Raw genomic sequence first — 18,647 nt, 5'->3', positions numbered from 1 at the left:
CCGATATCGGCCCTGTCTTCTTTGCCAATACTGGCCCAATATGAATGCCGAACACTGGTGAACAAACGGGCCAATATTGGGCTGTTATAAAATACAAAAATGGGACAATACTGGACCAATTGTCAATATCGAGTATCGGCTATAAAGGTTGGGCCATTGTTGGTCTAGTAGTATTACTGGAAGTCTGTCGGCAATTCCTACATGGGTTGTTTTTAAGTATCTGAATGAGTAAATGTTCGATCAAATATACGGATTTTATTTAAAAGAGAAAAGTTTGAGATTCCAGTCGAGGTAATTCCTTGGCAATGAGTTTCTGTCCGCGAATTAATTTTAGGACATTAGAGAACAAACCGAGAAAATTTGTTGGAAGACATTAATTAACTATTTGATATTATAAATTGTTAGAAGCAGTGATATTTATACCGATCGATCTAGTGAATATTTACTGATTCGCGATAGCAAGAGTTGCAACCGAATGAAATCCACTGCTCGTCGGTGCAAGATTTGTATTTGAATCAGTGAATGTCCTTTTTGCTTTCAGTAAAACGCACCGATTCCATTCAAGACAGCGACATGGTGACGAGAAGAATTCGAAACGAGCCTATCTCCAAACAATTCGAGCGCATAAAGAGAGCGTCTGATTATCCGCGTAAGGTAGGTGCATTTTGTGTCTGTGAGAGTGAGATCTGCGAGATGTATTTTGTATACCGCGCCCCCGATGCTCTGTGTGAGAACGGAACGGATCCATTCTCACGTCTAAGAAGTAAGATCCGGACAGCAAGTCGCCCCCTCGACGCTGATCGACGTCCGTGATCTGTTTTCCTAAGAACACGACTGTGTCTCCCAACGGACCCCGGACCGCGGGGCATCGCGGCGCCGATGTATATATATATATATATACATACATACATATACACATCGCGGAGTTCTCTCTTTGACCCGGGTTGACCCCCGGGGACGCCCGCGTACGGAGATCCGTATTTGCGCACCGAGACAGTCCGTCGTTTCTCCCGCGTCTCGTCGTCGTTTCCGCCTTCGTTCTCTCGCTGCGAGATGGTATACACACTCGGGTAGGTAGTTCGTAATTCTCCTTCGCTGCCTCTCGCCGGCAACTGCTGCGAGCCGAGGTCATCTCCCCGCTCATATAATTGTTGCTTCGTTTCCGCCTCCGCGCCATCACCGCGCGCGCGCTATTATTCCTTTGCATTTAATTAAACGTGTGCGCGGCGACGATTTTACGAGCGAGTGACGGATTTGAGATTTTGTTGACGGTTTATTTAAGCCGCGCGATAAAAATCGAATCGCGTCTCGGGGGAAGGGTCAGGGAAAACAAAAAAAAAAAAAACAAAATCGTCCCGATAGAATCTCTCTCGCGCGAGTTTCGTCCGGATGTTAAGTCGTTTAGGGTCGCGAGATTATCCTGAGTTGTAGTTTGTTATCCTTTAAATTGGTTTCGCAGATTTCAAAACCACTTCGACATCAACAGTTTATCTATTTTTTTTTTTTATAAACAATTGCTGGTGGACAGTTTGACAATGTCAATTTCCTTTGATAAAATCGCGCAGCTCGAGCATTTCCTCCTCGCGTTTTAGAAGCGTGTCATTTCTCGTCCCGATGCCGATCGTCGCGGACGAGCGTGTAAGGTGAAGGGGGGAAGAGAAAAGGGAGGGAGAAGAGAAAAAGGAGAAGGGCTGTTAAGGCCTGGCGCGAGGGATGCCTCGGGTCGGGTACGAGGTAACTGCAAAGGTACGAGTAGATCATTAGCAATGATTTGTTGGCGAGTAGGTTGCCCAATGACCCCGCCGGCCGGAGCGTGAACTCCGGGCGTGTCGAGAGATCCCCGCGCTCGATGATCTCGTATGCCTATAACCATCGACTTCTCTTCTTCTTCGCGTCCGAGAGATCCGCCGCGCGCGTGCGGCGCGTATAAGGGCGTTTTGTACCGAGCCGAGAAGAAGAAGAAGACGAGACTTCGGTCGTTCGTTCGCGTCGCTTCTGTACGCACTCGCGATAACACGCGCGCGCGCGCGCGCACGTCAAATTGCCGAGAACTCCCATTAACTCCCCGTGTCGCTGATTGCAAAAAAAATCAAAAAACGTCGAAGGCGCATTTTGCAATTAGAAAGGAATTCGGCGATGATTAATTTATTTTCGCGCCGCCGATTAATATTTTTAATGAGTTCGTGATCAAACTTTTCGCAAATGAAGTGGTAATGCGCGCGAAAATATTTACGCGCGTTAAATTGAAAATTAATTGAGGAGTTGAATTGTTGATTAAAAATTTGCTACAACCTCGCGGCAATAATAGTAACTTGACTTCAATTACACCGACGAACTGATGATAGATAAGAACACGGGTGATGTAATGAGAAGGTCAGTTTCGATCAAACTTGGATGTTCAATATATTTACATGCAATAAAACATTATATATTAAATATATTAAATAGTAGCGAAACGCGTGGAGCTTGTAATAGAGTCTTCTTCGGTAACAAAATGTTCAAGAATTCCCAGCACAGCGGGGTTTTTCTCTACGAATTTAATATTGGTACAGATGACGGACAAATAAGCTTGTTTCGAGTGTCTTTGCGTATTTCGTATCGTAACCAAACACTCGGTCGGGCACCTACCTACGTTACGTACGCACGATTAAAAAGTTATACGATACGCGTGTAACGTTTAACTGACTCGAAAAACATTTCAATAGACCGAGGCGAAAGTTATGGACACTTTGGTGTATTATTGCAGTACCGTTAGAGCGCGCGCTGCGCGGTGTGTAGCGACGCCGCTTGTGAAAGCGCGCCTCTAATTATTCGGTTAGAAGCTCTCGCGCGAGCGAAAATATCGGATTGTTGTAAAAATACCTACGGAGAAAGAGCTTTGGGGACGGTGATTGACGGTACATGTTTCCCGCGATTTTCCCGGATTTTCCGTCGTGCTCTCTTCTTCTCTCGAACAGAAACGACGCGCGTTTGCTCCGCGAGCATTGGATCTTTTTTGGTTTTATTTTTTTTGACAACGAGAACAAATCTCTCCGTACCGGTCTCTCGCATGATATCACATCGTTTTGCGCAATTAAATTGTGTAATTATGTGTATGTAAAAATGTTAGGCGCGATGAAACGCGCGAAGTATAGGTAATTTGATATTTCGCGCAGCGCGAAAGATTGTAATTTTTTTTTACGCGAATATACATCCGCTCCGAAAACATTGAGAAAAACCACAAATAAAATTAAACGAAGAAACTCAGAGAGACAAAATGTGAACGTGAATTTAACCTTTCAGTGCCAGATATGGGTCTCCGAGATCCCGAAAGTTTTAAACCAGTGTCTCTACTTTCAATCTGTTCCTTTTGATTGACGCAGAATCGTTTCAACCTTTCGATTAAAAAAAAAAAAAAAGAAATTAAAAAAGTATTGCGGAGATATTCAAACTTAAAGTCGCGTGGATCTCACAGACCCAGTCTGGACAACTAGGTCATATTTCGTATGTCTGGCACTGAAGGATTAAACTTTTTTTACGCGCGAAGGTACATACGTCAACGGGAGAGAAGAGGACGAGGGAGTAGAAGAAAATAAATTATTTATCATCTGAGCGTCGATGTAAATCTTATCTGCAATTGTTACTAATCGCATATACGTTTATCTAAAAATTCGTTTTTTCATCAATATAGATCCCCGATGGGGGGCGAGCGTATACATACACATATATATATATATATAAGCAGATACAATCTCCTCGCGTTCTTTATCAAACATCCCGAGGCGCTCTTATCGCGTCGATATACACTGAATAGTTCCCCTGTCCCGATCTCGCGTTGCAGATGCCAAGATACCGCGGCAAAGAGAGTTCCGGCATGCCGCCAATCGCGCGAGGCAAGCAAAAGTACGAAGAATGCGAGTCGGGTCGCGCGGAAGCAGCTCGACGATACGCGCGCGGCATACTCCATTTAAATATTTATCTACGCATCTTTGCCTCTCGAGAAACCGGGCGCGCGCTCAGTATCCTCGCAGTTTACTGTTCGATCGTGTCGGCGGTTATTTATTTATTTTTTTTTTTTTTATTTTTTTTTATTTCTCGTCGCCCGCTCGTGTGACTAACACGTGACTTTTTTAATTCGTTCTCTCTCCTAGTAAAACTACGAGAGAGATAGTTCGCGAGCCAATGCGCTGAACGTACGTGCAAGTGTGTTTTTTAAAACTATATTAAAACAACGTGCACTTAGACTTATTCGAATTGATTTCCAAGACGTTTAATTCGCGTTTTAAATTTATTTAGGGAGAAAGAAGTAAAAATAGATAACTTTTGTACACTTGAGATGTAAATTGAGCTTAGATGAATTTTCAAAATGAAATCGATCTAAATTCTCAAGTTAATTAATTTACGCTGAAGAAAGAGATAAATCGGGACAAATTTCACTGATTGACTCAATGACGGATTAATTTTATTGGAAATCATTTAATTTTGCTAATTGATTCAGTGACAGTTTTATTCGGAAATCGGTGGACAATGTCATCGAATTGTCGTTAACATGTTATTTTTGCAATCTTGATAATCAGTTCCTGGCGACGGAAATTTTTTTCTACGAAATATTGGAAGACAACGTAGAGAATAATCAAGAAAATTTAGAGACATCATTACAAATTATTAATTATTAAAGGTATTAATTATAAATATTTTTTTTCATATTATAAATTGTTTTAGAAGATATCTACCGATTGAACTTAGTGAACGTGTACCGATTTGCATAGCAAAAGTGTTCCAAACGACTTAGTAAAATTATATGATTCTCAGTGAAGGACTTGGAACTGTCAGTAAATATTTATTGACATTCAGCGTAACGCGCGCCGATCCTAATATAAGAGAGTCACACGTAAGTCCAGCAAATTGGCTCATACTGACCGTGTATAAAACTATTTGAACTATCGCGAGCTTAAATTTGTCGTAAGAAACGAAAGTCTGTTTCCTCATTTACCGATACTTTAAGAAGTTACGAAAGAATTAACGGCAAAGATTTCCTCTTTTGCACGCATGACGATTGATTTAACGACCTTTGAGACACCGAAAGCATCGTTAAAAGACGCGACGTGATTGGTCCGGAGAGAAATATCTTCCACACAATTCCGCCGGTTGAAACAGATAATGTCGTGAGCATTCCCGGAGTAACTCGTGAAAGATTTCCCGTTATCAGCACGCCGGAGTCCCGATGGAATCCGAGTCGTGAGCGCGGCGTTTAAAGCGCTCGCGGATTCGCTTGTGCTTGTGTTTCCTACGTAGCGGCGGCGGCGACTTGAATTTACGTTATTACCGTTCGCCGATCGGCAATAAAAAGGAGCGCAATGCGTAGTGTAGGCACGACGGCGTAACGGGTATATCGCGAAAAGGTCAGGGGTCCGCTCGCATTTCCAGTCGAAGCGGAGCCGCGCGCACCGCTCGCTTCGGAATTAATATGCGTGCGCGTATTTCCGTACTCGCGCGCGCGCGCGCGCGCGCGGATCTTTTAATATAGCAATCCAATTAAAAGGCCGCGCGCATACCGCGCCGCGATCAAAAAAAAAATCCTTACGTTCGCTTCGCGGCGGCCACGACTCGCGCCCGGCCGATCCGGCCGTGGGAAAACAGACACCGCGCGATGACGCGCGTGTATCCGATCCAGATCGCAATTATCGCGAGGCTCAAAGGTCGATTCGACGCCACAAACGCAGCGAGAAACGCGTAGAAAAAAATTTAAATCGATAATTTTGTTCATTCTTTTTTTTTTTGAAGAAGAAGAAGAAGAAGAACAAAGTCGATATTTTCTTCGAGCGCGCTGCGATCCGAAAAAAAAATTTCAAGCGCGTTACGACGGATTGCGTGCTTGGTGGGAAATTTGCGTGGGAGAAAAAATTCCAAAATCCGCACGTCGGTCGAGGGAGGTGTCGCACACACATCCCCCCTCGGTAACCCCCTAGAGTATATATAACGAGAGGTATATACGAGGAATCATCACGTCATTCGGACAAAGAGGCACGTTTTACGTGCGCGCAAGAGCCCTGCTCTTCTCGAAGAGGGGGCGGATGGATGGATGTGAGAAGGATTCTTGTAACGAGGCTACGAGGAGACGATAGCACGAAGAAGAAGCAGCGGAGAGAACGTGAGGAAGAGAAGCGGGAGCAGCGCGAGGAGAAGGAGGAGGAGAGAGGAGGTGGAGTGCGTGAACTCCACGGTGTGTCTCGGCTCGATGCGCTTCTTCTTCTTCTTCTTCTAGAAACCGAGATGAGGGATCTCCCCGGCGGGAGTGAGGCGGGAGAGGAGAGAGACGAGGCAAGAACGAAGGGAACGAACTACGCGGTGGCCTCAGGGTGGCGTCGTGGTGTACTCGCCGCTCGTGGTGGTCGGACCTTTACACCGAGTACTAGGTAGTCAGGTAGGCGGACGACGTATCGGGAAGAGAGCGCAAGAGCGGGAAGGGAACAACGAACGAGAGAGAACTCTCGCGAGCGATACTGGTGCGTTGGTTATAGGGAAAGGAGGAAGAGAAACTGGAAGGAAGAGACACAAAGAGAGGCGAGAGAGCGGAAGTGCGATAGAAAGGGCGAGCGAGCGAGCGAGCGAGCGGCTGAAGGAAGATGGAAAACCGTGCACGCACGATAGCGAAGAAGGAAGAGACGGTCACGAGGAAACAAGGACAGACGGACGGATGTGATACGCGGGTGGGAGAGAGACGAAGGACGAAGAACGGAGGAAGAAGAAAGGTAAGTCCCCGACCTAACGTCGAGTTTTGCTCGCGATACGCGCTCTCGATGAGACCCGTTTGGGGGGGGGGCCCCTCCGCCGCTACCGCAGGTTCTCCCCCGATGCCGGAGCCCGCGCGCTGATCTGTGACCCGGATCCTCCCTACCTCAGCAACCCCGGCTACGGGTTTCACCTTAGGACTTGCGGCTCACCCACATCCACGGATACGCGCGCGTATGTAACATCTACGAGAGATCTTCGCACATGTACGGGGAGAGGAGAGGGGGACAGAGATACGTCGGCGTGCACGCATCCTTTGTTTCCATCTCTCTCTCTCTCTCTCGCTTTCTCCGTTTCCCAGCGAGGGAGAATTTTTTTTTTCTTTACCGAATACGTAATTTCCACGGTCAGGGTTCAGCCAATAATCTGGTTCATTTCAGGGACGGCGGGGGGAATGTGTGCGCCTTGAGAGAGAGAGAGAGAGAGAGAAAGGAAGGGGGGACGGACCACAGAGGCTCTCGGCCACGGTGTGTGCTATCGGCACTGGAATCTCTCTTTCTTTCTTTTCTCCCCTTTTGGCTCTCGGTCTCTTTTTCTCCCCTTTTTCTTCCCTTTTCGCGCGCACCTTCTCCGCGTTCCCTCGCCTTTCTCTTTCCTCACGTCTACTCTTCACGTTTTCCTTGCAAGCTGCAATCTATGCCTCGTAGGCGCGCCATGGAATACGTACGCGTTTTCGTAGATAGCAGCCTCGTGCGATCTCCCCCTCCCTCCCTCTGCCTCTCGTCCTTTCTCTTCTTCTCATCTTCCACCTCTCGTGGTCTTCAGTTAGACTCTCGGTTGCTCTTTACGAAGTGTAGTTTTGTCGACGTCTCTTTCTCTCTCTCTCTCTCTGTCTCTTTTCCTTTATCTCTCCGCCCGGTCGCCCCGCTGGCTCGTTTATCACGCACCGTTCCCGCGTTTAATCAAGCGCCTGAGCCTCGAATTCCCGTCCCGTAACTTCACCTATTCGTATACACACCACCGTGTGTCCGCGCGTCTGTGTTTGCTCACATTCCGCCTCCTTAGAGAGACGATTACGTGACTCTTCAGCATTTAGCTGACGCTCTCCCGCGCGCGTGTTCGGTTTTGTGATCGATTTGTATTTTATGCCGCGCAAAACGTTCAAGCATTTCCAGATCGTCCGTCGACGATCTTCGCTTCGGGAAAAGTTTCGAAGGAAACCGCGCGCGATTATTCTCGAAGAAAAACTGTTTCCCCCCCTTCCCCCCCGCGTTTCCTCTCAAACGACGGACCCTATCTCGCAGACCTCCTCATCCTCGCGACGCGCGCTTGATAAATAATTCGAAACTTTTGTCGTGTTTCACGTTTCGCGCGCGGTTTTATATATCCCGAAGAGCATTTGGTAACACTTTCCTTCCGATTGATTTCGCTCTCGCCGTGATACGCGCGCGGAAGATTCTCGTTCTCCTTCCTCCTCGCAGAGAGACCTTGTTGGTCGAGAAAGCGCGAGCGTCGGGGGACGCCGCTCTCTTAGTCGGCGACTTTTCTGCGGAGCGTAAATAGCAGAGCATTTCTCTGTCTCTCTCTCATTCGTCCTTCCTCGTTCCGTTCCCGTTCGCGCAGCCGACCGTTCGTTCGTTCGTTCCGTCAATTTGTCTTTCTCTTCCAGCTCGCTCGTCCCTCGTTCTCGTCCTTCTCCTCTTCGCGCCTTCGTTCCGTGCCGCGGCACGTCGATTTCCGAGAGAGGAGGCGTCGATAGTATCTTCTTCGACTTCGTTTCTCTTCTTCCCTGCAAATCCGCCCCCTCCCCTCCCCTCCCCCTCCGACCGTGCGACTCTCGGCGATCCTTTGTCTACCTTCGCTTGACTTCGCAGCCGCGACTGTGTGTTGTCGTCGTCGCGCCGGCCGCGCTCGCTCGCTCGTTCGATTCGTTTTCTCGCCGTCTCCGATCCGAAAAGCGTTCGTCGCTCTTCGTCTATACGCTCGATCGACGACGCGGCAGAAGAGCGTCGGTTCGCGCCTTCGATTCCCGAGCGGCATAAATAGCAGCTTGCCTCGACCACCTACTTCTCCCTCTTTGATCACCCGACCAAAGCTACCCGGTCAATCCGTCTTTCTCTCTCTCTCTCTCTTTCTTTTCTTCGCTCGTCTCACTCGTTCCCTCGCCTTTGCAACTATCGAGTCTCTCGAATCGTCAATTTCCGAAGAGAACGTAGATGGTATCTCTTTCTTGGCATCGGTCGTGCCGTTCTCTTCTTCCAGGTCTGATTTGACTTCCTGCTCGACAATGTGCGCGCGCGCTGTCCCCCGTCCATTCCAAAGTCGCTTCTCATTCTTTTCGCAGATCGTGAGCGATGATCGAACCCATCGTAGATTCCGCGAACTCAGTCAGTCGTGTGGAACCTCATACGTTCCTTTCCTCTTGCTGTTGTTCACCTTCTCGCACTTTATATCACGTGGTCTCTGTCACAAAATTAACAACTCGCGAGTTGTTTTTTTTTTTTTTTTTTACAAAAGAATCGAAGGGTCATTATGTGATTTCGTTTAATAATTAATCGAAATAAGCGCTGCCAGATGTAATACGCGCGCGGCTATCTTTTACTTTACTCGTCATCGTTCGAACGAGACGAGCGCTAGGCCTTACGCTCGTTCCTTCGCGCCTTTTGCAAAGCTCCTCTCTCGGAGTCTACTTTTTGCAGTCGGCTAGGAGCATCGACATTCGCACCGGAGAATCGCCGATTTCTGCTACCGCGCGCGCGGTAATTGTAGATACCGAGAGCGCGCGTAATTGCCCGATTCTTCTTCCCCTGCCGTGCTCTCCTTCTTCTCCGACTGTGGATTCGTCTGTCAGCGCTCGTTTCTTTCTCTCTCTCTCTTTCTCTCGCGCCGTGCGAAAGACATGTAATGCGATGCAATGTGTTGAGGAACGCGAGAGAGCTTTCTTCTTCCTTCTCCTCGTGCCTTGGCTCGCTTAAAAGTCCGCCGCGGAAGCTCCCCGGAATAACGCGTTTGAGAGTCCGAGGACACTTCGCATCAAGCATCTCGCTGTAATTATCGGAAATGATTTTTTTCGAAGAAAAAATTACATCGCACGAAATTAAAACGTGCGAACAAATCAATTTCGCACGGAAGATATATTGCGCTTATTTATTTATTTTTTTTAAATTGAGTTTTAATTGTAATATATTTCTTTGTGCGTAAACATTGCATAATTAATATATTTTCGAATTAACAAATTTTTAATAAATTAAAAATATATTTTCAGATTAATGTATATTTTCCCAGAGCGCAATGAATTGTCAGGTTTCTGTTTTTTTTTCTTTTTTTTTTTTGACTGAACTTCTCATCTCTTTCCTCCCGTTCTCTCCTCAAAGTCGGGAGAGAAGTTCAGGCCTCTTGTTTTTTCTCTCGGTGTTTTTTTTTCTCTCTCAAACGCACGATCTAATACCGCTTGTCGCTGGATACACAATCGACTGCTCGGGAATGATATTCCCGCGATAGGAAGAAAGAGATCGTGGGACACTTTGATGCGGATGTTTACTCGCGAACCTCACGATGCCCGATGCAAATGGGGAGAAGGGGGAGAGGGAGGGGAGAGAAGATGCAAATGAGGCGCGGTGAAAGAGAACGGCGGCGCCGCGCAAGGAAAGAGAGAGAGAGAGAGACACACGCTTTTATCGGGATCGGCCGTAGGTCTTCTGTAATTTTGATGCGGCTGATTGTAGCGCCGCTCGTTTAATCCACCGTCTGAGCGTAATGTTCCGTAATCGGGTTACCTGTGTGTCGCGTTGCATATGAGCTTTCTCTCTAGCCTCGGCTTTCTCGCGTCCCCTACCCCCCTCGCGTTCTCAACCCCGGGAGCACACGGGTGTAATTGAGTTCTTAAGGAAAGATCATATCGGCGAGCTTGAAATCTTAATCCTGTTTACCGAGTTAACCTAACTCCATTAGATAGACACGAGGCTTTTGGATAATCGCGCACTGCACACGGACGACCAAGCGTAATCTCAAGTTAAACTCATTTTTGGCGAAAGCGACGAACAAAAACAAGGGGGAGCACGCGTTTTTTTTTCTCTCCTCGGAGAGAGAGCTTCCGAGCTCTATCCCCGGTATCGGAACGTTTTCCACTCGAGGTTGATCCCTCGATGTCTCTTTTGAAAACCCGGTTTTTATTTATTTCCCGACTTCGAAAACGGCAGTTGTTTGTTTGTTTTTTTTTTCAAATGTAAAAAAAGACGCTCTCGCAAAGCGTGTGCGGCAATTAAGGCGCGATCGTCACACCTGTCAAAGGTGCATAAGCCAGTAATAAGAAAAAAAAAAAGAAATTGGAGTAGACTCGCGAAGAGGGAACAAATGCCGCCGTAGAGGTCGATAGCCGATGAGGGTGAGCGAGTCCGCGGGACAAGAGAGGGCGAAGACGCGGAAGAAGGAAGATTCTCGGGGGGGAGAGGGGTGTGGTATGTGAGAGAAAGAGAGTAAGATCGTGGAGAAAAGGGGCAAGGCGAACAAGGGTCGGACAGTGGCCCGGTTATAAATGAGGAAAGCAATTTCCAAGCTGGCGACTTGACGAGCTCCAAGGCCCACGGTTTGCTACTCAATGCGAGATGGAGCGCGAGAAGATGGGCGGGCGGGGGGATGGATGGAAAGGGGGATGAGACGGGGACACTGCGAGAGAGTGGATGTTCACGGAGAGACGGGTGGCGACGGAAACCTCCAGGAAGGGATGACTGGACGAGAGAGAAGTAGGCAGTATGGCGGGCGATTAATGGCTTTAGTTACTGGCGACCCCCGGTCGTGCTCTCCTCTCCCGAGAAGCCCGTCAGTGTCTTGCAGACTGTCTTCAGACGTTTCCCATTATCAGCGGGACAGTTAACAGCCCGAATGACGGCTCCTCCGGCGTATTCGGTGGAACGGGCGATAAATTTCTCGCCCGTCGAAATTCTCGTCGCTCCCTCCGCGCGCGCGCGCGCGACGCGATAAACTTTTCGATTTCGTCATAAATTTAACCGATCTCGCAAAAGAGAGAGAGAGAGAAAGAGAGATGCGTTTTACAGAGAGATTTTTCGCCGCGCAAAATAGAGTCTTTCCCCGTCACAATGTTTGATATAATAAAGTATAATAAAGTTCGCTCGTCCGGTTTGTTTCAAACTGACGTTCGAGAGCGCGATCATTACATTTCCCTTTTCCCCCCCCCCCCGTCGGCCCTGTGTGTTTCGAGAGGTTTAATTATCACAATATTAAATTTCGATTTTGCGTTTTGCGCTCTATCGTCGACGATGTACGGAACAAGAAGAGCGCGTTAATTGCCGCGATATAATCGAACGCGACGTTAATTGCTAATTATTTCCGGAGTCAAATATCAAAACACTCGACTCGCAATATGGTTTCGAGTCGATGGGGAGGGGGGGGGAGCGGGGTTTTAAATCTAATGACGACGTTCTCCCATCCCCGTTTGGGGTTTAAAATCACGTCGAACGATTTTAATCCGCGCGCCCATCTTAATCGCGGGTGTGGCGGTCGCGCGCGTAATCGGCCCTTTAATTCCTGTAAAATCGAGGATAACGAGGGGCTTCGTCCGTTCCTACGTCCATCTATCTCGCTTTCCTTCCTCTTTTTTCTCGCTCTCTTTTCATTCGAGCTTTCTTTCTCTCTTTCTCTCTCTCTCTCTCTCTCTTTCTCTCTCCCGTTCTCGTCTCCCGGTGGAGGCTAACCCCCGGCGCCACGTTCGCGGGTGCAGGAGGCGATCGTTACACCGAAGCGTCATCAATCACCGCCGCGTCGGTTTAACTCGGCTACACGCGAGAGAGAGCCGGGGCTCGTGCACGCCGCGAACTACTTTCTTCCCCGCGCGTTCCTCTTTTTTTTTCCCCTCCTCTTTTTCGTTCCCTCGTCCTCCCTTCCATCCTCTTCTCGTCTTTTTACATTTCGTTACACGAAGGTGGAAAAAGGGGAGCGGACGGCGCGCGAAAAAAGCGACGAGATATTGCAGAAAAGCTGCAATCGTCGTTTCCCGAATTCATTCCCGTCCCGCGAAATTTTTCGTCGTTATTGGCGTCGCTTGCGCTTTCTTCGCGCGTTTCTCTCACTCTCGTGTGTATGTGTGTATGTGTGTGTATATATATATGTGTGCGTGAGCGTGTCTTCTTGGATATCGATTATCGTAGCTATGTTATTTCTCTTCCGCTCTTATAAAAACGTTCTGTTTTTCATTAGCACGTACATCGGTACGTGTATCGACACTTTGTCTCGACACGTTTGCATTGTTCGGAAAGTACGTGGAACTTTTTTTTTTTTAAATAGAAATTTAAAGACCTATCATCGCACGATGTGTAATTGAGCTTCTGCAAATACACCGTTCGATTTGGCTTTAGTATCGGCGCGATGCCTCGTGTTGTCATACGTGGCCACATTTGCCGTCTGTGTGGCCACCTATTGAAAGTTTACAAACTTTCCGAACAACTCGCGATATCACGTAACACTAACTAGCAGATAGTTTTACAGTCGATACGAGCCGATATATCGAATGCGCGCGCGCAAATATATATTTAACATATATTTGTTTAATATAGTTTTTATTATGTGTATTGTATATATTACATTATAGTTTTTTAATAATATTTTTATCCATTTGATATATTTCTTTATGTTTTTAATATAAGTTTGTCAAATATATGTTTTTTAAACGTGTAAGTTAGAATAGAAAATCGACGTCGATTCGAAAGTTCATCTAAGAGACGCTTGGTCCGCATCTCAAAAATAAATTATCCATTTTATTTCTTTTTTTTTTCCTTTCCCCTAATGATCACACAATGTCGAAGGAAGACAACGAGAAAGAGGATGGATCAATCGCTTCCTCAAATTGACAAAAAGTCAATTGAAAACAATTGGACATTATCTTGCGTAATTTCCGTGACGCTGTCAGCGGTTTAAAAAAAATCTCACGCTCGCGATGAGCCCAGTGACACCCATACGTCTCTCTCTCTCTCTCTCGGACAATTATATATGATACGTCGCGATTGTCAATTCGCGCGACGTTTCGTCGATAATTAAAAGACATCATCATCGCCTTATCTCGTCCTCGCGTATATTAAACCGAGAGCTCTCGGTTTAAGAAGAAAGAGACAATCCATCGGGATTGCATCGGGGATTTCGATTTCGTCGAGTCGTCTTTCGACGCTTTTTCACATCGCGGACAGATACTTGGTCGTTGACAGTTACGGATGGAAGCGCGCGGAATCCGTGGGGGAAACACGTGGAAAAGACGTGTAAGCGCACCACAGACCTTATCCGCGAGAGAAGAGGCTGGCGGCTTCCCGCGCCGTTTCCCGCGATATGACAAAAGCCGTAATATAGGTTGAATCATCCGGCGGCCTGTCCTGTGGGCGCGCGCGCGTGCTGTGCACCGCGTAACAACGGGGGCACACACAGTCACTCTCGTTCCATCCTCGTTGTTCCTGTCGGTTAACAATCTGACCCCCTTTCCCGCGTTTTCTCCTTTTTTTTTTTCCACCCCATCCCCTCGTGTCCTTGTAATAAATATAAAAGTACTCCGGCGGGCCAACGGCGTGTTCGTGATAGTGACGCGGCTGTTGCCTCGCTCGTCAGAAGGGGGGTTGTACGGAGGGAGAAGAGAGGCGAGCACAGATAGGGCGCCAGTATATTATTTGGCGGGGCTCCAGCCGGCCGCGAGGCTCGCCTCGGTGCTTTCATCTTAGGCACAGTCGCTCTTTCTCCTCCTCCCCCTGTCCCCCCTTGCCCCCTTTCGTTTTTTTTCCTCTATTCGTCGAACAAAAGGGCGTTGTACTAGCAAAGCGCGACGGACAGGTGAGCCGTGCTGTATCGACGACGTGCCGTTCCGGATTCTCTTGATTTTTACATTCTCTTCCGCGCTGATTTCCAGAGGCTGCATCGCGACGCGGAACAAAGCCTGAAGAGTTCCGATTCACCGTCGGGGTGTATTAGGAGAGACGCTGATGTGGTGGCAGATCGGACGGATGCTGCTGTAATCAACCGCGGGGGAAAGGCCCTCGGTGTAACTCCGAGTTCGCAATTTGATACCGAGTCGCGCTCGTTACACAAATGTTCGCTCGCAAAATTGTTTTTTTTTTTTTTTTTTTTTGGAACATTTTTGGTCGGGAAGAAGACGCTTCGCGAGTATATTTTCGATATTTTCGCGCGGTGCTACGCGTACGATGTTGCGACGTAAGTTACGTCGGAGCGCAGTTTACAGTCGGTGTAGCTATCGTCGCGTCTCGACATTGTTAATTTCGAGGAGAGAGACTCCGCCGACGTCTTGTATCGTTGTGTTTTCGCCGGGACCGACATGAAGGACGAGGGGGGAGGTAACGCGGGGGAAGAGACTTCATCGAGACCGTGTTACGTCCGGATTTCCGGGTTGCAGTCGGGGGCGATGTTAATGCACCGCGTGCAGCGTCGCACGAGCAGGTTACCCGGTTGCGCGTAGTCGGAATGCATGTGAAGCGCATAGATAACCGCGCGCGCAACGCGCGCTATGACTCGCATCGGCGGCGACGGCCCGGTGAGCAGTTCCGGAGAAGAGCGTAACAGAAAATGAAGAGAGACAGAGAGAGAGAGAGAGAAGGAGGAGGAGGAGCGTAACGTCGCTGCGTGGGAACTGGAGCACTCCCTGGCATATACGGAGAATGCTCGATGGTGAAATTGCAACGGAGTTCGAAGACGACGACGAAGAGGAGGACCCCGAGGACGCGGGTGTCGTCCTCTCCATAAATCACGGAGAACCGGTAGAGTTGCCTCTCGCACACAGTGGCGCGCACAGTAGGCGAAACGATGTCCTTTCCTTATTGTGTGCGCGTCTACCGCGTCAGTTTTACGAATCGCGTCGATCATTCGCGCGACGTCACGCAAAACGACTCGAACAAATTGATTTATATCGCACCGCCCTAGATCGATGACTAAATATCTGTTTGCGTTTGCGACTTACTCCGGAACGCACATCGGCAGAGAGTAACAGAAGGAGTGTTTCTTTTGACTTGACAATATATTTCAGCGACAAATAAAAGTTTTAACACTCTATATAAGAGAAATGCAACATATAAATATTAAACGCGATTTTGACGCCAACAATTCAATTATAGAATTTCAAATGTTCGAATTTCACATACGCGTTCCTACTATTAGAAAACAAATTATTTCAAAATTATTGTCTATTTTCTTGTAAAATTATTTATTTTTAATAACAGATTATAATTAAGCAATTGTTGCCAAAAAAATCACTTACATTAAATTGATATAAGTTCAATCAAATTAAACTTTTGTTTTGTTCGATAGTTTAAAAACATACCAGTGTGAATTAAATATTTGCATATATTATATAATAAAAACAAATGTGTTTTAGTTATAATTTAATTTTATAAATATGAAAATAAATTCGATACTCGAGCGTGTTAAAACTATTCGCGACTGAGATCAGCAACAGTCTATTAGCTACAATTTCCTTCTATTGTTATTTGAAACCCTTTGATATTCGGCCAATTAATACACAAACGTTGCCGAATAAATAGAATAATTGCCTAATAACAAACGTTGCGATTCTACTCCATGAGTGTACACGAAAGTTCTTAAACAATTCTTCAAAGTTATTAGACCCTATGGAGGAAAGGAAAGAAAAAAGACTTATATGTTTTTAAGAAATGCTCATTTATTACACGCTAGTAGGTTACAAAAGTCAGAGAGATGTAAAAACCAAAAAGAAACGCGTTCTTGTTCGCAGAAAATTAATTAACTTCGAACTAAAAAACATTGTTAACATGCGCAACAATGGTGCAAGTTCGAGCGCGGTGCAGTTTTGTTAGAAAATGAAAGTATTACGGAGATAAATCTACTCGTACATAGATAGACGTATACGTATAGACCGAATATAACGCTTGACAACAATGTAATAACGTGAAAACATTCGCTCGGCATCCGTACGACGTTAAATGCACCAACGTCGCGTCTTTGAACGCATATTTTTTTGTTTCTTTTGGTATACACGGTGAGTAAATATTCGCGCGCGAATGTTATCTTCTCGTCTAACATAATAGCACGCGCAACGATAAGTTACTGAAACAAAAACAATGGTCATCGAGTATATCTCATCAACTGTTCGTATCGGCGCCGCTACTTGTTCCAAACGTCGTACGCGAAGTTAGTCAAATCTGTAAGCGTCTCGCGAGTTCGTTATTCCGCAATTTTCAGTCTAAAGTCGCAGTTTTAAGGGTACATAGGTATCGTTTAAAAGAGCGACATAGGCTTCTAATCTGTTGACTCTTGTTGTGAGGTTCTGGGTCATCGCGTACAAAGCTGCGAGCGGGTTGGTTATGCGTTGGTCGACGCACGTTTCCAGGGCGGCGTCGCTGATGTCGGCGTGCGGCGCGTGAGCGAGACACTCGTCGATCAGCAAATCGCTGGAGCCCCAGTCGTGGACAAACCGAACGTGATTTCGGCCCAGATAATACGTCATATCGCGACGGCATCGGTACAACCACTTGTTACCGGCCAGGTAGATCAGCTTCAGTTTCGTCAGCTTCTTCAGCTGCTCGGGCGGCAAACAGTCGACCAGCTCGTTGTACGCGACGTCCCAGACTTCCAAATTCGGGAGCAGATCGTATATTCGCGAATCGATCGCAACGATTTTGTTGTTCCACACGAGGAAATTCTTGAGATACGTCAAATCCTGAATCCACGACGAGTTCAGTTTACGAATCTTGTTGTCCACAAGACCCAGCACGCGTAACTTGCCAAGACCTCGAAACGCATTAGGCTCGATCTCTTCCACGCCGGATTTCGTGATATTGAGCTCCTCCAGAGAATCACCGAGGGCCGCGAACGCATCTGTCGGTATCGTCTTGATGTCAGAGTCAACGATTTCGATGCCAACCGCATTTCCGGGTATCTGTAGCTGTAGATACGCACTGATCGATAAATGACTGTTCTCTACCGCATACGAGCAACGAAAGATCAAAGTAAGATTATCGTACAAACATTATTGTGCAAAGATAAGCGTTTTAACATCACATGTAATAATCATATTACATGATATGTGTAAACGTATATTTTATTAAAATAAAAAGAATTAAGGAAATGGCAATAACAAGCTAACACCAGATGTTCGGGTACAATTTTTTTTATAATTCTAAGATTTTAAACAAGTTTTAACAAACGTTTTAACAAGTATATTTTATTTCTGATTTTTGTCAATAAAATCGTTTAGAAAAGAGAAAGTTTGATAATAACACAATACCTCTTGAGATATATTTGTCAGACCTTCGCACCGATACCAATCCTGATGTTCTTTCAAGCCTGGTCGACAAACACCGGCCGAACACGCGGCCAGAATTGTCGCGAGAACGTACAAACCGAGAATTTGCTTCATCGCAATGAAAGTTGCGCAGTGAGTCTGACGATGAGTCAGACCGTTTCGCTTCTTATAGCCGGTTGTCAGGGTCAAGTAAAAAGCGATTAGCAATGAGGAAAAATATTGCTACAGGGAAGTACCGATGGTTAAAATCACAAAAGATTAAATATGCAAACATATTACGATATAATTTACGCGCGGAATTAAGTGTCAAGTATGCGATTTGTTTTAAAACAAACAATAATAAAAAGACAAAAAAACATTTCTTGTATTACACCGATAAAAATAGGGAACATTCTGATTTACCTTACCAAACAGATCACAAACAGAAAATATCTAGATATTACACAAATGCAGTATAAACAAAAAGATTGAATGATATGTTCGTTTTTTCATTAAAGAAAGAATACAAGGGAAGAAGACTGTTATATTGAACAGTATCAATACTAATGGAAACAATAGAATTACATTAATAAGTATTACATTACATAAGTAAAATTAGGCAGTGAAAATTGATTATAGAGAGTATATTATAGTATATTATATATAATATATATAT

The 18,647-nt window shown here is 46.2% G+C and overlaps 1 protein-coding gene across 1 annotated transcript; it reads right to left on the bottom strand.

The window, feature by feature from the left end:
- Positions 1–16,370: 16,370 nt before the first annotated feature.
- On the bottom strand, positions 16,371–18,126 carry LOC109854664 (leucine-rich repeat and immunoglobulin-like domain-containing nogo receptor-interacting protein 1). Its single transcript, XM_020427992.1, has 2 exons — positions 17,975–18,126; positions 16,371–17,632 (listed from the first exon to the last, which is right to left on the bottom strand). The coding sequence occupies exons 1-2, from the start codon at positions 18,104–18,106 to the stop codon at positions 16,931–16,933; spliced, it is 834 nt and encodes a 277-aa protein (XP_020283581.1). The 5' UTR covers positions 18,107–18,126; the 3' UTR covers positions 16,371–16,930.
- Between the last annotated feature and the right edge of the window lie 521 nt (positions 18,127–18,647).

Source organism: Pseudomyrmex gracilis, unplaced genomic scaffold, assembly GCF_002006095.1.
Source record: "Pseudomyrmex gracilis isolate BER0280 unplaced genomic scaffold, ASM200609v1 scaffold_71, whole genome shotgun sequence".
In the NCBI taxonomy this organism is placed as follows: domain Eukaryota; kingdom Metazoa; phylum Arthropoda; class Insecta; order Hymenoptera; family Formicidae; genus Pseudomyrmex; species Pseudomyrmex gracilis.
The sequence above is the reverse complement of the archived record's forward strand: the minus strand, read 5'-3'. Positions and strand labels throughout refer to the sequence as shown.

Coding starts and splice junctions, on each gene's coding strand:
- LOC109854664 (XM_020427992.1), bottom strand. CDS start 18,106: ATGAAGCAAATTCTCGGTTTGTACGTTCTCGCGACAATTCTGGCCGCG. Junction 17,633..17,974: donor TGACAAATATATCTCAAGAG/GTATTGTGTTAT, acceptor GCGTATCTACAG/CTACAGATACCCGGAAATGC.